General features: G+C 40.4%; 1 protein-coding gene across 1 annotated transcript in view; it reads left to right on the forward strand.

Moving 5' to 3' along the window:
• Window positions 1-22382, forward strand: part of luzp2 (leucine zipper protein 2) — a 213067-nt gene that overhangs the window by 125328 nt on the left and 65357 nt on the right. The window contains exon 5 of the mRNA XM_080458465.1: window positions 2610-2672. Coding sequence (XP_080314591.1) covers window positions 2610-2672 — 63 coding nt within the window. The remainder of the gene's footprint in view (window positions 1-2609; window positions 2673-22382) is intronic.

The following is a 22382-nucleotide window of genomic DNA, read 5'->3' on the forward strand; positions in this document are numbered from 1 at the left end:
AAATTGTCCCTCTGATGTAGAAGATAAGATTTTTGTGGACCTCATCAGGATGTGAAAGTTGCGGTCTCTCATTCCGATCCTCACGAGACCGTGTACTCTCTCTACTCGCTGTGTTGTTGCAATAATATTGTTCAAACAAGAAGGTTTTAGCTTTTCTTTTTTCTGAGAAATGATCTTATTTGGCATGTGAATGATGCATTGCTCACATTACAGCCTGTTTTTTCTTTTTTTTTTCTTCCAACTGTTCTCGGGGACAGTGACAGAGATGGAATATGACCTTTGATGTAGTCATGGCCCGCTTGGGGATGTGAGTCAACTGGTATGAACTAGCTCACAGTCCCTGAGGGGATCGCTCCTGAAAGTGAAAAATAAAATTTGACTGAATTTCAGTGAACAACACTCCCGGCAACTGGCATGCTAATCTAAAAGAGCAATCATGGTTTCAGGTGGAAGTCAGCAGCCACATTCCACATTTTTCTTCCTAATAACATTTCCAATAGGACCAACCGAGCCAGACCTCCTCCTTCTATTATAGGTCTGAGGTATGGATGGATGCGACTCCCCCGCTGCCCGGGATCGGTAACCAAACACATAAAGTGGCCGCGCTATCTGCATGAAATGTTCCTTTATGACCATGACACAAGAAATGTGTGATAATCCAGGCTGAAATTGCTCCCTTGAAATTTGCCCTGCTCATTCCAGTTTGAGTAATGCTCGCTAAAAACGACATTACCCGGCTGTTTCAGGAGATTATTTACCTTCTTAATGAAGGTTATATTTGTGACACTATTTTTATTTTATTTTTTTAAAGATTTGTACATCAGGAGTAAACAAATAGGCTGGGGCTTTGTTTCACAATCTAAAGTGTCTCCATTCAATGCAATTAATTCCACATACACTGCTTAAATGGATATTATCAACGTCCATAACTTTCATCAAATGTGTTCACTGAGGGCAAAACACACACACACACACACACACACACACACACACACACACGTTTATGTGTTCATTACCTTCTGTCTCCTAAAGAAAAGAAACTCATTGTAATGTGATGGTGAAAAAGACTTGGGACTCGGCATTAAGACGTGTCCTGAACTCTGCGGCTAACGAGGTGAAGCTATATAAGGCAGATTTATTTATAGACACACCTTTAGAACACCAGGCCATTCACAGGCTTTGCAAAGAAATAAAACAAATTAATGAAATATTGATACACAGGCAGCCAGTGGAGAGGGTGGAGCACGAGGGAATGTGCTCCACCCTCAGTGTGGTGGTGTAATGAGCTCCACCCTCAATGTGGTGGTGTAATGAGCTCCACCCTCAGTGTGGTGGTGTAATGAGCTCCACCCTCAATGTGGTGGTGTAATGAGCTCCAGCCTCAGTGTGGTGGTGTAATGTGCTCCACCCTCAGTGTGGTGGTGTAATGAGCTCCACCCTCAGTGTGGTGGTGTAATGTGCTCCACCCTCAGTGTGGTGGTGTAATGAGCTCCACCCTCAATGTGGTGGTGTAATGTGCTCCACCCTCAGTGTGGTGGTGTAATGAGCTCCACCCTCAGTGTGGTGGTGTAATGTGCTCCACCCTCAGTGTGGTGGTGTAATGAGCTCCACCCTCAGTGTGGTGGTGTAATGAGCTCCACCCTCAATGTGGTGGTGTAATGTGCTCCACCCTCAGTGTGGTGGTGTAATGAGCTCCACCCTCAGTGTGGTGGTGTAATGTGCTCCACCCTCAGTGTGGTGGTGTAATGAGCTCCAGCCTCAGTGTGGTGGTGTAATGTGCTCCACCCTCAGTGTGGTGGTGTAATGAGCTCCAGTCTCAGTGTGGTGGTGTAATGAGCTCCACCCTCAGCGTTCTGGATGAGCTGCAGTAGTCCTCCAGATTCTTTCCTGAGGCCTGTAAACTCCGTTACAATAATCCAACCTAGTGAAAATCAAAGCAGAACAAGTTTCTCAGAAGAAGTGAAATCCATTTACAAACTTACTCCAAACTCAATCATTTCCTAAACCAATGACGGGCAAGACATCCGGACACACACACACACACACACACACACACACACACACACACACACACACACTCGTTATTATATTCCAACTCTGCTAACCCTAATTTAATGATAAACCGATCAAATAAAGTAAAAACCACAAACACACTAGACGTGAACATCGGCTGAGCAAAGCCACAGGTGATCCACTGTGAATCACTGTGTGTGTGTGTGTGTGTGTGTGTGTGTGTGTGTGTGTGTGTGTGTGTGTGTGTGTGTGTGTGTGTGTGTGTGTGTGTGTGTGTGTGTGTGTGTGTGTGTGTGTGTGTGTGTGTGTGTGTGTGTGTGTGTGTGTGTGTGTGTGTGTGTGTGTGTGTGTGTGACTCTGAGCAGGTTTAAGTGGTATAGAAGATAATATGATTTATATGTTTGCAAGTATTTCCCTGTTAATGCTGTGTTAATCATTCATGAAGCTTTTAACATATGAATATTCATTGTGGTGAAAGATTCTGATCCCGGTAACCATATTGTATACGTGCATCTGCACACAAACACACAGCTTTCACTTCAATCAGGACTTTAATCATGCTGGGTTTTTGTTTTTTTCCCCCTCTCTGTCTACAGATCAAATTTCTCAAAGTTGAGATGGAGAAGAAAACCAAAATCATCAAGGATTTACAGCAGGAGGTGAGTCACCAGCTTGTCATCTGACTCTGACATGAAGCATTCACATAACCCCAGAGGTGAAATCTTCCCTCATTAACCGAAGGCAGTCCTCCGCCACGCCTTCCTCTTTGAGACTATGAGCTTTGTAAAGAGCAGCCTGACAATCCCCTGGAGCTCCGAGGGAAAAGTGTTGCCCCGAGGCATAGGTGGACACAGGACTCACACAAATATGTCAGTTTATGTGGCTTTGATTAAAATTACTATCATGACGCACGCAGATTCTGTTGCTCGGGAAACATGTCATTGTTGAGCCTCCGTTACGATGGATGTCTTCCTGCTCGGTTGTTAAAATCGGTGCAAAATGGTTCATCTAAATAAAGGCGGTTTCTCTTTGATTCTGAAGTCTGACACAAAAATCTGACGTTTACCACTGATGCCTCAGACAGCTTGAGGAAGAAAACACCATTGTACTCACACTGGAAAGAACCGTGAACTGTATTATCTACTGCTTGTAAGAGAAATTTTTATATATATATATATATATATATATATATAAAATAAGCACAGCTACAAAAGAAATCAAACCAACATGAGCCTATTAAATGTAACATCACTACGTCGACAGCAGCTTCTTTTAAAGTTTTTTAGTTTGGATGTTTCCCAGTTTTTTTTTTTTAAACAATAGAGTTGTTTGTCTGTCAGCAATGTGACATGAAAAAAAAAAGAAGAGAGAAAATTAAACTCCTGCAGTCCGGCACCATGACAAATTAACCCAAATCATGCAGTGCCAGCCATGTAATTGATTTGACTGAATATTGATGCCTGTTTATTCTACTCAGTCCAGGAAAAACAACTTCCAGATGACATGAGACAGATTTCTCTTCTAATTTTGGACTCAGGTTGTTTTCCTCATCACGATTCCGGCTCGTTCTGAGTGCAGCTTGTTATTGTTCAGCAAATAAACTCGTCGGCCGTTTACTCAACGTTTCAAGAGCAAATGTTTGAGGAAAGTTTTGTGTTTACATGACATCATTTTGAAAATGATGCCCGTTTACAGGGAAATGGCAGAAGCATTGAAAACGATGTAGTTTTTATGCAGGGCCACTAGTGGGTGCTGTTGGGGTTTTTTTTTGTTAAGAAACCACACAACATGACAACAGTACACTAAAAGCATTAACAATGGTAAGTACGCAAACATTTGTATGGACAGACGACGACGTTTGATTGCTATTAATGGCAACTATAAAACAAGCAGGTTGCCGGAGAACATGGACTGGGAGTCACGACGCTCTGGTAGCCGCCATTGTTGTTATTGTCCATCTACTGAGCATGTGCAGAAGAACTATTTACTATGGCCGTGGGGCGCAAGTGTGGTAACAGCGCCTCTCCTGTCTTCCAGGAGACGGAGCCCAAACGTTTTAAAAAAGTTGTATTTTCAAAAAGTTGTATTTTAAAAAAGTTGTATTTTCAAAACGTTACGTTTTGCCTGTACACATGGAGACAGAGTTGGAGTATTTTCAACAAGTGCCACCTTGAGAGCCGTTATAAAAAAGTTGCATTTTCTTTCCTTTATAACACTTTATTTTATGTTGAGCGTTTTTACATTATAGAAAACAAAACATAGAACAAACAAAACGATACAAAAAAAATAGAACAAACAGAAGATAGTAGGGATACTGTATATTATATACAAGTGTATTCATATTCATTTAAATCAAATTTAAGTAGGGAGTCTACATTTTTCAGTCTCGGTGAGGCAGAATCATCTTCCTTAGAAGAAAACGTAATCCACGTTTCCCATTTAAAAAAAATAAAAAGTCAGTTCTATTTCTGATAGAGAAAGTATTTTTGCCATTGTGTGTAGTACTTTCACCACATCCACCCATTGTTTGAGGCTCAGTGGTTCAGGGTTGTACCAGAAAGAAGTTGTGTTTTCCGAGCATGTCCAGTCAATGGACACTCAAAATTTACCAAAAGTTTCTCGTTTTCACTTTAAAAAGTTTTCTTGTAATCCGGGCCGTAACTCACTGTACTTGTAACTTTAATGATGTGATTATGCAACATGTACATTTGTTTCATATGTACAGTGGCTGTTGCAGTTTTAGGTCGGCGAACTTTAAAAAGTACGCATTATGACACAGTACATCCACCTAAAGTGGCAGGAGTAGATTCTGTTGCATCACAATATCGTGAGAAATGCTGATGAAGAGATGCAGTTAGATTACGGTGCCATATTGCTCCCGGCTGCACTCGGGAAAGGGATTTTCACCAGATGTTCAAATTAATTTGAGACCAATTCTGACACGACTCTGCTTCAGTAACATGATCAAGGGCCTCAGATGAAGAACCAAACAATGACATAATGACATCAATTCACCTCCATCAAGCTGTTCAGACGAGTGTCTTTCCACTGAGCACTTTAAGGGGTTTTTCAGACATCTGCAGTATGTATACAACACAGTGCGGTACACGGAAGAATTACAGTACTCATTTCTCATTAAATGTTGTATTTATCTTTTGATATAAATCCATTAAGGTTTGGTAGTTTTACATTTCACAGAAATCATGAGGATTGATATTTAATACCGCTTGCCTATAATAACTTATTACCTTTTCTGAAGTAACTGTCCCCAGTTACCAGAAAGGAAGCAACGTTTTTAAAAGTGGTTTGTGGTTCAAATCCCACCGAGTAAAAGCTTTTTGGGCCAACTGCTCAGATTGTGGTGGGAAGGACATAAAACGTAATCGACTTTTGAAACTGTGGAGCAGAGAGCCTGGAGGACAAAGAAGATGAAGTTGAATGAAATAGATGAGAGTAGAATTTGGATTCATTTGCAGAGATTTGTCACAGTTCAGGAACATTAGAATTAGTTTCAGTTAGTTAACAATAAAAACACACATTCACAACTCCATATCTCTAATTTAAATTAATCTCAGTATCAATACGGTTTGTTTCCATGTCCCAAGCATTCATTTCCTGCAAATTCAAGTGGACATAATTTAACATTTCAAAGACAAAACATAGTAATTGTAGTTAATTTACCCAATAAGATCTGTGTTATTACTAATTAAACTTTGAATTGATTTACAGTCACATATTCCATACGTAGTGGCCACGGGGCAGAAGTCAGAAGCACAAAAACAAAATAAATTCAAACTTCTTTTTTTTTTTAAATTGCAGGCGTTCAAAGTGGAGGAAAAAAACCTCAAAGTTTTTTTGCAATTCTTGACTAAATGAATGCATGTTTACTTCGTTGGTGCAGCGCTAGTAGGTACTTGTAATGAAATAAGTACAAAATTAAGATATAAATTTAGTAAGAAGAAAGAAAAAATAATTATAAATGCAAATTCTTCTCTCTCAGCTATTTTGCTAATTGTAACTTTCATTTAATGTTACTGGTTGTTTTCACACGGATCTGAACTCGTTGGTAGTTGTAGAATTAGTTTGAATGTGTTGAATTGATATTTTCTGCTCTCAAAAAAATTATGAAGAGTCATACAATCTAAGGATAAAATGTAACTTTAAACAACCAAGATTTCGCACGACCAAAAAAGGGTTTTGTCTGTCAGTATGCGGGGTGAGACTACTGAACGGGTTTAGTATGGAATTGAAGCAATGTCCAAACATGAGACAGTTTAAAATGCTATATAATTTTCAAAAGGTACGAGGATGAAGAAGGTGTGGCCAATCACTAGGCTATTTTTAGGGGCAAATGTCTGGTCATTTCTTTTGGTTATTTATATTGTTCGTTTCTTTCCTTGCACTGTGGGCTTGTTTGTGGGTATAGGTGTTTATGTCTGTAGATATGTATGAATGGACGCGTATGTATATATATTCTATGTGTTGCACAGGACGTGTGTGTGTGTGTGTGTGTGTGTGTGTGTGTGTGTGTGTGTGTGTGTGTGTGTGTGTGGGGGTGGGTGGGTGGGTGGGTGGGTGGGTGTGTGTGTGTGTGTGTGTGTGTGTGTGTGTGTGTGTGTGTGTGTGTGTGTGTGTGTGTGGGTGGGTGGGTGGGTGGGTGGGTGGGTGGGTGGGTGGGTGGGTGGGTGGGTGTGTGTGTGTGTGTGTGTGTGTGTGTGTGTGTGGGTGGGTGGGTGGGTGGGTGTGTGTGTGTGTGTGTGTGTGTGTGTGTGTGTGTGTGTGTGTGTGTGTGTGTGTGTGTGTGTGTGTGTGTGTGTGTGGGTGGGTGTGTGTGTGTGTGTGTGTGTGTGTGTGGGTGGGTGGGTGGGTGGGTGGGTGGGTGGGTGGGTGGGTGTGTGTGTGTGTGTGTGTGTGTGTGTGTGTGTGTGTGTGTGTGTGTGTGTGTGTGTGTGTGTGTGTGTGTGTGTGTGGGTGTGGGTGGGTGGGTGGGTGGGTGGGTGGGTGGGTGGGTGGGTGGGTGTAAGAGATGGAAGGAAGTAATTATATTATTTATTTGTGACAAGGGGTGAGAGTAAATAAGTTTTTACTTCTTCTCACTCCTTTTCGAATACTCTCTGACGATGTTTTTTCTTGATTTATTTTATTTTTGTTATTCATTTATTTATTATTTGAGAGGAAAACTTTGTTGTCAATTTTCTTTTCTTTTATTGTTTTCGTATTCGTATTCGAAATAAACATTTCAATCAATCAATCAACGTAATTATGATGTGAGCTTTGTCTGATGTTGACTGGCCTTGGTCTGACCCTCCAAACAATCACCAGCTCAGTGGTGTTTGTTATGTATGACATGGAAAAACATATAATCAATGAAAGGAAATATAAACAAGCCAAGTTAATAAAAAGCCTTTTGATGTTGGGTGGTTCAGAAGAAGCCAATTTCATCTACGGTAGAACAGAACCACTTCATCATTTTGGATCTGTGGTCGTTTTGACTGAGAACATACACTCTGCTTTACTGAACCTTCCCCCGAACCACGGATATTTAAATTCTCTTAATCTTCTGGTTTACTGAGCTGATTCTTCACAAACTACAGCAAACTGAACACATTTAAAATCAAAGATGTCGAGCTAAAGAAAGAGGGGAGGCTGTGAAATGTCAATTCTTAGATTGTCAGCATAATATGGCAACAAATCAACCTGACTACTGTGATTCATACCTTATGTTCCTCTGTAATACTGCTGATTGTTGCTCAGATTATCAGTATGTCATCAGTATAATCTGTTACTGTCATTTCTTTGGTGACTCTACATGAAGACTCTGTGTCCCGCCATCATTTACTACAAACAAAGAAAGAACATTATATAAGTCAATAGAATTTGAGGAGCAAAGCTTCACTAACTACACAGGTTGGGACCAACAGTATAACCAGGTCATCCACCCGGTGCACCCCCGATTGTTATTGGTTCAAAATGATGTTGACCCCCCCCCCCCCCCCCATCCCCCCCATTGTATATTATAAAGAAAATAAACATAATCAGATTTGGAGCAGTGCACTCAATATGCCCTTGGTATTTTTAAACGTTAACATTTACAGTGTATTGTTCTCTGTGTGTAGTTTCATTACAAAAACAACCAACAGCGCCACCTCGTGGCCTCAGATGCCAATTACGACTTTTGCAGCATTTCTGCTATGTTGGTGTCAGTGTACTTATTTTAAGAGTGTTGCCGTCTAAACGGGGCCTTTCTTGATCACCAGCAAAAAGCAAGCGAACTAAAAGTGCAGTTAGATATTGCAGCATGCAGTTCACTGCACTGAGTGTAGAATCGTAGTAAAGTCAAAGAGACACGTCAGATATCACTCATATTCATGGCCATGGTGTTTTAAATGGTTGTGTATTGCCAAGAACAGTATCTAAATCTAAGTTTCTGTGTATTTTATATATCTAATTAGTTTGCGCACGCTACACTCCAGTGGGGGTAATCAAAGGTAAATGTAGATACACTTCCACAATCAATCAAGTGATTTCACACAGCGGGAGCTGGCACATGTTAGGAGCTCTGTGCAGCAGATCAGTTTAACTGAGTAAATGACCCATAAACGAGGCCATGATCTGACTCTGTAATGAGCGATTAGAGATGGTAATATCTTAAAGCAGCAACCATCCAGAACAGCGGCAGAGATGTTTGGTTGAAACCAGTGCAGCTTCTCACTCATTCAATTTTTTTTATTTTTTTTTTGTGATGTTTATGTGATGATCCCAAACCCAAAGCTCAGGCTCATTACCATAAGCCAATCGTCAATGTACACACTAATCTTGCCAAAACAAAGAGCCGGCAAAAAGCTTTGCCGACTGTTGAAGTGGAAACTAAACTGAACGAGCTGAACGAACTGAACGAACTGAACGAGCTGAACAAGCTGAACGAACCGAACGAACCGAACGAGCTGAACGAACTGAACGAACTGAACGAACCGAACGAACCGAACGAGCTGAACGAGCCGAACGAGCTGAACGAACTGAACGAGCTGAACGAACTGAACGAGCTGAACGAGCTGAACGAACCGAACGAACCGAACGAGCTGAACGAACTGAACGAACTGAACGAACTGAACGAGCTGAACGAACTGAACGAACTGAACGAGCTGAACGAACTGAACGAGCTGAACGAACTGAACGAGCTGAACGAGCTGAACGAACCGAACGAACCGAACGAGCTGAACGAACTGAACGAACTGAACGAGCTGAACGAACTGAACGAACTGAACGAGCTGAACGAGCTGAACGAGCTGAACGAGCCGAACGAGCCGAACGAGCCGAACGAACCGAACGAGCCGAACGAGCCGAACGAGCCGAACGAGCTGAACTGTAATCAAAGAGACTCGGAACAATTTGCAGCACCTTTCGTAGATTTTCCATGTAAATGCTTTTGCACAGCAGCTGAAGCAGAATTAAGGTTATTTACTGTGATTTGCTCTGCGGGGGTGGGGGGGTGGGGGGGGGAGGGGAGAAGAGCAGCATTACCGATGACAATATTATTTTATGATCCCTCTGCTCTCCGCTCCTGTTGTCGACATTTTGAGGTTCGCTCCCTTCTTCTTCTTCTAATCTACATATCTTGAGAAATGGTCCTGTAGGTTTGAGCACCTACATAATCAGATGGGGGAGGGGGTGGGGGTTGGGGTGGTGTGGGGGGATGGTGGTGGTGCTGGTGGTGCTGGGGGGATGGTGGTGGTGGTGGTGGGGGTGGGGGTTGGGGTGGTGTGGGGGGATGGTGGTGGTGCTGGTGGGGGTGGGGGTTGGGGTGGTGTGGGGGGATGGTGGTGGTGCTGGTGGTGCTGGGGGGATGGTGGTGGTGGTGGTGGGGGTGGGGGTTGGGGTGGTGTGGGGGGATGGTGGTGGTTCTGGGGGGGCTCTCGTGGTCAATGAAAGTCTGGGAACCTCTCAGGCATCTGTGCTACTCTGACATTTAAATCAAGGCGACATGCGGAGAATCATGAGAAACATTTCTCTGCATGTTGTTAAGCTGCTGTGGAGATTTTGTGTGCGGAAACCTAAAGGCCAAAAATGTTGAAGAATTATCATTGTTCTACCTCAGAACCCGCTCTCTCCTGTGTTGTAAGATTTTAATTTGTTTTTGCTGCTCTGCTTCTGTCACCTCAAACAGAATTCTCTTTAAAAAATTATATTAATAATATCACAATTGACTCCGTTTGTACAATTGTGTTTCATATGTTTTCTGCAGGAATAGTTGAACAAAACGGTTCAATATTTGCTGCTCAAACTGAAAGTAGTATTAATTCTTCTGAAGAATTATAATGTAAGATTAAGTGTGATTGCTGGGATTACATCACTGCGTTGTTTATTATTATTATTATTGTTGTTGTTGTTTTAAAGAGCTGCACTTCGTGGGTACGATTATTTAAAACAGTGTTGAATGTGACTCCCCTTGGGGGGGGGGGGGGTTGAACTCAGGCCACATTTACAAAACAAAAACAAGTGAAAATGCTAAACTTTCTTGCTCCGGTACCCCAGTGCAGGTTTTTGGGAGTGTGGGAGGAAACCGGAGCAGCCGGAGGAATCCCACGCCTACACAGGGAGAACATGTGGCCCCGGGCTGCTTAGATTCAAAGATAGATAGATAGATAGATAGATAGATAGATAGATAGATAGATAGATATTGTTTCCTCCTTAAGAACAGTACTCATAATAGTTGCATTAATTCTCCTGATTTCTTTACCAAGAGTCGCAATATGAAAAGGACAATAAAAAAACCAAAGCTTTGTTTATTCATTTCCTGAACAGTGGAGTTAGAAGATGATGATCGAAACACTTTTTATCTTGCAGTCAAACCGACTGTCGTATCCAAGCTGGTATGATAATAAAGGTGTAAGATTGGTGATGAGGTTTTTACATGTAGTGTAGTTTTTGGTGTTTTGTTGTGCAGAGTTTGGTTCCCGGTGGTCTGTCCATCCCGTCACTAGTTATCATGGTCTACATATTAGGAACGTCTTTCAGTTCAACATAAATAAAAGATGAAAGTAGGATTTCAAACTGATGCTATGCGGGAATGTTGGTAGACTGAGACTGAGCGTACTTAGCGGCCCCTCCTTGTTCAACTCGACCATTTGAAGTTAAGAATGTGCCAAATCCTGACGCAGCTGAAAGGAGCCGCTGTAAAACCTGCGATATCCTTTGTTTACAACCGGCGTGCGCTTGCGAAATGCGCTGTTATGTTTGATATCATTGTGAATTGTGTTGTGGTGACAGTGGGGAAGCTTTACGAACCCAATTCGCTGTGAAGTCATTATCAGTGATTTGCTTTCAGGTCTTATTATGAGTATTTTGAGGGAGAATGATTTACAGACAGACTGGGACCCTGCTGGGATTCATCAGGTTCTTGTGGAGCTTTGTAATAGACAGCTTTGTCCCACACTCAGCTCCTTGCTGCTGCTGTTTTTATTTTTTTACCCTAAAATGGTTTCTTGTCATTGTCTTCTTCCCTTCACATCTTTGCCATGTAATTTCTGCTGCTTAATGGTAGAGAGGAAAAGCACACACAGGGCTTATCCAGGTCGCTCTGTGATATTACTATTTAGAAAATGAAGTGACAAGAAGGCAGAAAATGGAAAATGTGCCATTATGTGTTTTGAACAGGAGAAAGAGAAAGCTGTTGTAATATTGTGATTTTCTGAGCTATGCAGCTCTTATTTTTGATTAATGAAATGAGCATAAACTCACTTGTTCATGATCATCAGAAAGTAATAAAGGGAAAATCTTTTATCACATTTTCAGGTGCAGAAATGTGTAAAATATGAGGAAAAGATATGATGCAAAAATTGTGATATTCGTCTTTACATGTTGGCATTAAACACCGACATTTAGAAAAGAAAAGCCTCCTTTAATAACCTATTGTGGGGTTTTCTTTCTCAGTAACTGCATGTTCTCATCACATGATACAGTAAATACAAGGCGTTCTCTTCACTCATACTATTTCACAACTGGATCTCCACTCACGTCAATTAAAGGGATTTCTCTCGCCTCCGGGACTTGATCAGAGATCATTTCACACACATGATCACCGACATGTATGAAGCGAAGATGTGATTAAAGAAAAAAAGGTGGGGGAGTATGTGGGTGTAATGGGATGAGACGGGTGATGGTGTGTGCTGTCACTTTTTGCACTCAGACAGACGGGTGATGCAGAGCCGGATCGATGGCGCTCACACAGAGACAGCAGCTCGGACTTGTTAGGGAAAGGCAATCATAGATTTGACATTTACCAAGAATAATAGTGTTTCAAGTAAATGGATACGGGATCTTTTCTGACAGCAATAAAAGTGTAAATGCAGCAAAATGGTAGGAAAGTAGACGGACACAACAAATGCCATTCTTGAATGTTTGATTTAAACAAAATAATAATGAAACCGTTCTGACACTGTAAACTGAAAGGAAAAGCACTATTGCACTTGAGTTACATTTGCAGATGGATACTGAATGTAAAAAGTGATTATTTATTAGTTCTAAAGTGATTAGTTGCAACATTTAAATTTCACTGCAGCTTTGTCCCTCGTTCTCGCCGACATACACACACATGGTTCTGCTTGTTTTGTCAAAGGAGAGCTTCTTTCCACAAATCATTTTCTATAACTTTAACTAAGACCCCGTTTATGGGACAAAGTTTGTCTTTTGTTTCAAATTTTTTTGGCATTTTTCACAGCAACATTTTCAAAATGATGTCCTTTTAAACGGAAACGGCAGAACATGATGTAGTTAGCCACGACTTAGTCATGTTGTTTGTTCCACACACACACACACATGCGCACGATATGCTATAATAGAGAATAGAATAGAATAGAATAGAATAGAATGCCTTTTATTGTCACATGTACAGGTACAGTGAGATTAAAAACAACTCCAGTGACAGTGCAGCAGTCAAAAAGGGCAGAATATAGTGCAAGAAGGAGGGTGGGGGGTGTAGGGGGTAAGGTGCACGGTCCAGTCCTGTGAACGGTACAGAGGGTATTTACAGGGGTACAAAGTGTATTTACAGGAGTACAGAGTACAGAGTGTATTTACAGGATAATAAGAACTATAAAAATTATATTGCACATTATGAGGTAGTCTGTAAGTAAAGTAAAGTGAAGTCAGTGCATACAGGAGTTCACAGTGGTTATGGCTTTGGGGAAAAAAACGTTTTTGAATCTGTTCGTTTTTGATCTCATGACAACATTAACAATGGCGAGTACATGGACATTCGTATGGACACACCAAGAAGCTGGACTGTTATTCCAGTCTGGGAGTCATGACACTCTGGAGGAAAACATTGTTGTTGACGTCCATCGACTCGCACATGTGCAGAAGAACTATTTTCTGTGGCCGTGATGTGCATGTGCAGCAGCAGCCACAGAGACAGAGTCAGAGCATTTTACAAAGTTTAGTTTCAGTGCGTGCGAGTACCATTGTTGTGTAAATGGGACATGTAAAAAATGTAAACAGTCTCATAACCCAAAGATATGAAGGGGAAAAAAAAAGATTATACCGTTGCTAACCTCTTATTTAGCTCTAATGTACAAAGTCATTGTGCAAGTTTTTACCTCGAACCCAAAACAAGAAAATTGTGAGTTTCCTGCAAAAAACCTACGTATTTCACTTGAAGACCTGTTTCTCTGATAACGTGAAACCGATGAAACAACAGCAAAACATGAAGTATGAACACTTGATGCTGGTTTCATGCTTGTCTCTCTGCTGTAGCACCAGAACAAACACACGTTTTAGAACCTAATGTGAATTCAGTGGAGCGAACAATAATGTACGCTTCACTCCAAAACTATAAAATGTCATGTTCCAAAGCTGAGGTGCCCTCCGACAGTAGTTTTATATTCCTCACGGTTCCTAAAAGCCGTTAGCGATATATTTGACAGTGATCCCCAGCATTCAACCAAAACTCACCTCACCCAACGTGAGGAAGAGTATGTGTGTTGAGGGAGTTTGGAGTTAATTGGGTGAGTTTCACTAATGATGCGTGAGAGTTGGTTGGCCCCGCTTGGATTCTAAAATACATTTATTTGACGTTTTATTGTCCAGTTTGCTGGGGAAGGAGCTTTAATTGCTTTGAACAGGAGATACATTTAACCCCCCCACCCCCCAGGCTCAGAAAATACTTACCCCCCATCCCTTCCAGCAAATTGCACCCAGTGTACACTTTTGAAATAATAGACGGCTCTTAAGCTAAGTGCAGAGAGCTTTCCATACGTAAGAATACACATTGAGTCCAGTGCACAAAATAACTACAACAAAAGAAAAACACATTTCCTCTCTGCCGTAGTTCAGACGGAGCATGAGAGGAGCATTTTGATGGGATGCAAATGAAATCGAGTTGTATCCCTGTGTCTTAGGTTACCATGGCGATATGCAAACATGGCAGACAACAGAAAAGTGGCACACCAATCTGTGTGTTGGAGTCAGGTGAGCTTTTAAAAACCTGACAGGAATACACAGGAAGGCAACATGAGACCTTCACACATCAGACCTGTCAGCCAACGACACGTATGAAGAAATGTAACACGTGAGAAAGGTCATGGAAATGATGGGATTAGAGATTTAATCAAAAGGATCAATCATCAAGGATGACATTTCGCAAAAACTCATGCAAAACCCACCCACACAATCAGCACCTATTGACTGACAAATACCTAATTTCAGAGTTCCTGGCTATGTGAGGATGAATGTAGTTAATTACACTTTGATTAGGCAACTAAAACTTTGATTAGAGTTCATACTTCTGCCTGGTATGATAAAAGAAAACCATCGGGGCTGTTGAATTAAATGAATTCCCTAGTTTTATGGATGAATCGTCCATAAGATGTAACCCGATCTACTTCTAAGTGTCTTTATTGAACATATCAATAAAAACAGCAAAAGGGAGTGAACTTAGTTTGAACCTCTTTAAGAAGCAATGACCTAAACGGAGCGCTTCCTTTCGCTCTAACCACCAAACACTTTGTAAAATATTTAAAGAAAACCTTGATTTTTTTAAGACAATTCTTAAGAGTAGCGACAAAACACTGTGACCTGAGCTGAGATGTTGGCGTCACAACATTACTGCTCAAAGTCCTGCCGTCAGGGTGAGTTTGTAACAGAAATCATAATACAAGAGCTGCAGGACAAGTTGTTGTGGCGTCATTTCACTGTTTTTTGCAAAAGGGAGTTTAAAATTGTCTTAATGTTGAGATTGTAGTCATTTTTGGTAGTAATTGTTGTATAACTCATCTTTATAAAATGTAATAGTGGCATATTGATATTAAATATTACTTACTTTTTTTTTTATTCCATCTCTTTGATATTTTAACTTTCTATTTTATTTCTATTTATTTTGCTCTGTTCTGTGTGAAGCAACACGGTGAAGAATTTCCATCTGGGATTAATAAAGTATTTGTATTCTACTCTATCCTATTGGACCTCATTTACCCAGAGACACTGTAACCTTGAGATTGTAGTAAGTTCTGTAGTATTTTTGGATTTTGAACATATAGACATTTTAATCATGTCTCCTCTGCACCACAACAGAGAAACAAAGATATATTTTAAAGCTGAAATCTAAAGGTTATGAAGGCACTGCTCTAACAGTCCAGCCCACTCAGGAGAAGGTTGGACTGCATGTGGCTTCAGCTGCTGATCAAAATAAGACATGATATGTGTTCGTGTGGTGTGAGGATTAGCACTTTCTATTTGTCGTTTGTGACTTTTGTGTAGCTGGGATCTGATTTCATGGACAGTTTCTTTCCTTTCCTTGCCTCTGTATGCCCCCCCCCCCCCCCCCCCCGCCCCCCCTGCCTCTTCCACGTGTTTCTTGTTGCTCGATCAAACAATCTTGTATTCATTTTCCTCTTCGTGCAGAAAGAGAGACTTTATGCTCATTTTCCACAGTTTCCTGCACCAAAACCGTCCTGACCTCCGCTCTCTCCACATGCGGCATCGATTCTCCCTCAGCTGAGATCACGGGGAGACCCAGAAAAAGCTTGTCGATGAATCTCTGATTTCTGCCATCGAACATACGCCGGCTTCACTCCATCAGATGGCTCAGAGTTCAATCGAACGTGGCTCGAGGTGAGCCGGTGGGCTCACGGACTGTCTCTTGTCCTCAGTCAGTTTCAGAAAATGTATTGAGGAGAAAATACAAAAAAAAAATGCACCTAAATGGTTTCTTCTGATTTCTTTCCTCTAATCTGCCCATAACTTGTGTATTTGAATAGCTTCACTGACACGGACTGGGAAACATCATGTGAGTCTGAGTCTGCACCAGAAGGTCTCAATAAAATCTGCTTTATTTTGAGATTGTTGTCATTTTCGGTATGTAAGGCAAATGTATTTCTAGAGTACCAGTCAGAACGGGGCGATTCACAGTGCGTCACTAAGAAACCCAACAAATCCAGACGAGCTTCACAGAGAAATATATTAATTAATGAAATCCATTACGTTTTTAAATAAATGAAAGAACTACATTTAAAGCAAGTAATGAAGAATCTCAATCTTTAAGTATTTTAAAGGAATAGTAATTGTCTAGTTTGAAGAATATTTTCATCACGTAGAAGAAAAACAACAAAAAATGAGTTCAAAGCTTGGAGATGAAATTGGGCTGCATGAGGCTCCTGAACTAAAATATGTTTAACACTCGTGTTTTTGAAAGAAACGCGCCAGTGGCATAAACTACAATACTTGTCTTCAAACTGCTTCGGTGAACTCCGAGTGTGAAGTGCCGATAGAGCCGAGCTTCGCTCACCTAAATAGAATTTCTTTGCTGTACATGAAGGATTTTCCTTGCAACTGAATTTTGTCATTGTGAAATTGGAATTAAAATGAGCCTTCTATTCTCAAAATATCTGTTATTTTTAGTTGAGACATCTGCAGAAATGAATCTATTTATATATTTTTTTATAGTATCTTTGCTGAGTGTCCATCCTGCATTGAGAATGAGCTTTTCTGTTCATGAAAGGTCGAAGGAATATGAATCAGAATGAAGTGGTGATCTTTCCAGGGCAAGGAGACGTTAGATGCCCCTGATATTCCTATTAAGTCGCCTTCGAAGGGATTTAGCATGTGTACTTCTCTTAACCATGACTCCTAAATAAAAGTGAAAGCAGAGAGCTTGAGCTTTGTGGCTTTTACAGGATCGAAAGATTCACAAGATTGTCTAACATTTGTAATAATAGCTTCTCAGTTCAGTCAAGAAGACACAGTTATATTGAGAAACGGCCAGATATTCAATGTTGAGGCGGAAATAAGGTGCAGAAGCATCAACTCACACTTTTGTTTTTGACCAATGTACCTCAGTAAATCCTCTCAATGCAGCAGTGAAAGTGTTGAAGCAGATATAAACTGATTATATAGGTTAATATATGTGAAATTAATAAAGGTTATTCACAGTTGCAGAGACAAAGTGTGAATGTTGTAAGTGGAGGCTAAGTGTGATAATGTATGGGATTTCGATGCCATTAGCGGTGTGAATAATTCCTGCAGTGGATTGAAATCCCAGCGTTTGTTCACCAGGATGATCATCTGGAGCAGAAAGCGGCGCTGAGGGTGTCTTTTCTTTTGTTTGTTGATTCGACAGCAGCGCGACGGCCGATGTAATCAATGACACCAGAACGAGCAAGTTTTGTAAACTTCTACCTATTTTCTAATACTGTATTATTGTGTAATTAGATGCGATAACCCACAGCTTTTGAATGTGCGAAGATATCAAGGACTCATTAAAACCAAAGAAGACTGCCCTCCGATGACTTTGACTGTGTTCATGAACACAATAAGCGAATCTCGCTGAGTCTGAGGAGGCGGTAAAAAAAAAAAAACGAAAGTCAATTTAGAAAATATTCAAATCACGAAGTGGAGTAATTCTTTCCGAGCTTGTCTGTAATGAAATCTGGAGTGGCAGGTAAAGCAGGAGGCACGTTGTGTGGGTTCAGTGTCTCACGCTAACAGGAGGCTCTGCTCCTTTTGGGATCTGGAGGGCGCTTTGTATTAAATCTGCATTTTCTTCCCGCCTGCCAAAGTGCCGTAATATGCACAAAACAAATTGCAGCCTGATTTAGCCCATACAGCAATTTCTTTTTATTTATAGGTGATATTTCTCACTTTTTGGGCTATTACCCCCACAGCTTGAGAGTTTCCAATTAGTTTCCAATCAATCTGAAACCACGTTAGAAATTACAGGAACAAGTATAATCTACTGTTGCGCCGCACGTTGGAGGATCGTAACCAATTGTTGGCTCTGAAATACAAAGATGTGTGTTGATGACACTTGGGTTTGCTGTCACAGGCAGAGTTTCCACCTCTTTGCACTGTGCGTTTTCACTCTGTGACACCCGGGCAGGAGAATCCTTCCTTATTCAGGCCGAGGCAGTGAGAATAAACATCATCTCTCAAAATATCCACAAACTGACAGAATCTCCTGGATGGAAATCAGTGTTTCTTCTCTTTCTTTATGATGTTGCTCTCTATGTTAAGGCTGTACATACATGATTGGTAGAAATACTCAGATACTGTACATGTGTGTACAGAATTATAATTTCACAGCTCAGCCCTGGTTGTATTATGATTTCCAGATGTATTATATATACATCTATATATAAATCTTGCAAGTATTCGGAAAGAGAGCAAATCAACTGCAGAGGTGATGAGTAACACAGTATTTGTACTTGATCATTGTACTGTGTACATTTGAAGGGATTTGTACTTTCAGATTTTCAATTCTCAATATATACTGTATGTATTGATGGATGTTTGTACTTTCTCCTTATTATACCTTAGAAACAGACTCATTTCATGTTTTAACATCTATGAAGACAGTGAAAGAATCAAATAGTATTTATCCACAGTGAACCTGCAGAAGGCGAAGAAGTTAATAGAGATCATTAAGTCGATAACGTCAAAACTTTCTGATCTCATTTTTAAAAGAAATATTTCACATAGAGCAGAGTTACATGTATAGTCCAGTCAGTTTTTGATTTTAGCGATTTAGTTTCTGACTCTATGATACAAGTTGAATCATTATTAGTCTTTTTGCCGATGATTACCTGAAATACAGTAGTATTACAATAACACCTACCTGTGTTGCTGCACATGTACATAGATGTATTTGTGTATGAGTCAACCCATCCATAAGAAAGGTTTTGGGGTTTTAATAAACTTAAATATATTTTTTCACGTGTTACTTTTGTTTTTGAGTGTATTTTAGAGTCTGGCGGTTGTTACTAAAGTCTTTTTAGTACAGTATCTGTACTTGAGTACTTTTACCAACCCTGATCCAGTGATTTCAGTAGGTCCATGAAAAACCAGCAGCACCCACTAGTGGCCTGACATAAAAACAACAGAGTTTTCAGCGTTTCTTCCGGTAAACGGACATCATTTTCAAAACGTTGGAGCGTAAACACGAAACCTTGCTGAAATGAAAACACCAAATACGACACATTTCCAATGTAAATGTTGCGTGAAGCTGAGCCTTAGTTAGCTCAGACGAGCTACGAGAACCTCAACAACATCTGAAGAGGATGAAGTTTTCTGGAAAGTAGATTGGATGGAAGATTATTTGTGTTTAAAGTTTGATCAACATCATTCGAGTATAATGTAAGTCAACTCTTTAATGTGGTCGAATCAACCCATTAGGCACCTTGATGTACACTGTTCACATCACCTGTGAAGAGTAAAACTACACTGTTTGGCTTTTAACATGTAATATTTCTATAATCTCTTGCCAGATGTCCACATTGCTAACCGTTCCAATGTGCTGCCTTGCAGCCGGCGTTAGTGAAAGCTTTGATGATTGCGGGCGATGTGCTCTTGCATTTTTCAAGTCATCAGAAAACACACAGCAATGAATCCCAACTCCTCCGTGAAAGCGAGGTAACAATCTGCCACCATCTTCCCTTTGCCATCAAGGAGATCCGTCTGTCTGAGCTCGGCGTCGGCTTGAAGGAGGAAAAATTATACCTGCTCATTTGCAATGTGTGGGACGCGTGTCTGGGTAACTCAGCCACCTACTGGCAACTCTTACATTTATGCATAAGTCTCTGACTTTCTTCCGCGAGTGGGATTAAACTTGTGTCACTCCCCGCGTTGTTTTGCACTTAAGACAATTTTTTATTTCTTTTTTTTTTTGCTCGACGTGGCTTCATGGGTGCAGAACTGAAATCCTAGAAGCTGGTTGGAGAGGTAAAGACGGGCTGCATGTGTTCGGACGGCCAGAGTCATGCTGTCACTTAGCAGCTTTGCTTTATTCCTCACAGCCTGCCATGGCTATTGATTTCTGGCCCTCGGCTTCCAGACGAGTGACCGGTTTTCTGTGGTAGTCAGCTGTGACACCATAAAGTGGATGGTCTATTTTCTTTCTTTTTTTTTCTTTTTTTTTTTACAGAAACACATCCAAAGTGCTTCAAGACTGATGAAGGCTGCGACCGCAGATATTTCTCTGAGATGGTCAGAAAATTACATTTCATGATTTTTCTTTTTTCGCTTTATTATAGCTGGAGGCAGTTTTAACAAACACTGTGCCTTCGCGGGACGCTCAATTTCAAAATGTCCTGACACCCTCAAACAGTGTCAAGACATCAGAAAATAGTTTCCAGCCAGAGAAAATAAGCCGCCTCGCTTCGAGAAAGAAAACTCTGTGAAGAACAAGACATTCCAAAATCATTATTCTAATGGGAATTGCACCCAACACACACGTCTTTGATTTTTAATCCTGTCAAAATGAGCCATGTAATTTTTACTCGACTGAAAAAAAAAAGTATTAATGTGATCACACTAATCCCATATTAATACACATGTCATTAAGATTACATTAAGATTGCAGTTACATTACCGCAGCAGAGAGTGACAGCTGCAGGAGAGCACTGAGAGCAGCGACATTCAAAATGTTTCTGATGTGGCATAAAAGCACATATGCTGTGTGCTTATGCTTCTCAGGATGGCCAAATAATAACAGCTGATCAAGCATGCAGATTATTTGACTTTGCTCCCTCGTTTTACCTCCCAAGTTTGGGTAAAGTATAATGTGTTATATGATCCAGAAATACTGTGATAGTTGTGGATTACTATAACTATAACACGTTTTCAACAAAGTTTCACTGATAAATTATTAAAATTCAATGAAATTAAACAAAAAACGATGTAAATGATGCAGATACAGATGACAGCTTTCTCTTTCCTGTATTTCTTCAAAGTTTTAAAAATGTCCAGTTTGAATCACCACTTTCAGAAATGACATATAAAAACTAGACTGATGCAAAGCAGGAAATCTATTCATACTGAGTAAAATTAAGTAGATTGAATGGCACTGTAGTCATAGGTTTTCTTGGAAGCCCCTTTGGAATATGAATTTAGTAACCCTGCTTTGTTTAGTAACTCATTAATATATGTGTGAATTGAAGATTTTGTCTGGAGCAGGAGGTCAGACACATTCAGCTCAATTTCATCTTGTTGTGGGCCGGACCGGTAAAATAGTGCCATAATCACCCTTAAATGAAAACTTTGAGGTTTTTCTTTGTTGTGCCACAGAAACTATGTCATGAAAATGTCTATTTTATTACAAAACCACACAATTACTACAGAAAAGGACGACAGTCTCATCATAAACCAAATCTAATGATACTTTCTGTTGAAAAATGCAGTGAAATATCCCCAGAAATGATGCAGGTTTTTACAAACTCCTGGCTTTGAGGTTAATTCCAGTTTGCCATGATTGATGGCAGCATCAGCGAGATCTCAGCTCAGGTGTCAGTAATGTGCTGCGTCCACTACCCGCTTTTATTTGACATTTTCAACATTTGCTTGGTGGTTCGGCCTTATGTTTGAATCCCCTCCGCGACAGGGTTAAATTCTATCTATAAGACATTTATACGTGTTAAAACCTGTTGGAAAACCTGTTGCATTAAAAATGTCTTCAATTTTCATAATAAAATTGAAGAAATTGAGAAAAAATGTCTCATTGAATTACAATAAAAACTCAGTTTCATCGAATACACTATGAATCATGCAGAACAGTATTTCCCCTAAAGTAAACGCTAAAGGTCTGTAAAAAGGTGAATGTTGTCTCTTCCACTCATTCTGTGAACAATACAAACGTTCAAGCTGTCACAGGTTTTCATATTTTCTCTGCGTTTTAAAAAGAATCTGGTGCACTGGTGCACTCCCTGCGAGCAGGCGATGCTTCACCAAAGCAAAAGGGAAAACACAACAGTGTTTTTGCAGTTTTATTTATAGGCAGTACAAAGCCAATGGGAAATGTTATCATTGTTACTGATTGTACATAAACCCTCGAAAAACAAAGCTCATATTTCAGCATTTAGCAGAAGTATTTACTGCTGTTTACTCTG

This window comes from Lipophrys pholis, assembly GCF_963383615.2.
Source record: "Lipophrys pholis genome assembly, chromosome: 2".
In the NCBI taxonomy this organism is placed as follows: Eukaryota; Metazoa; Chordata; class Actinopteri; order Blenniiformes; family Blenniidae; genus Lipophrys; species Lipophrys pholis.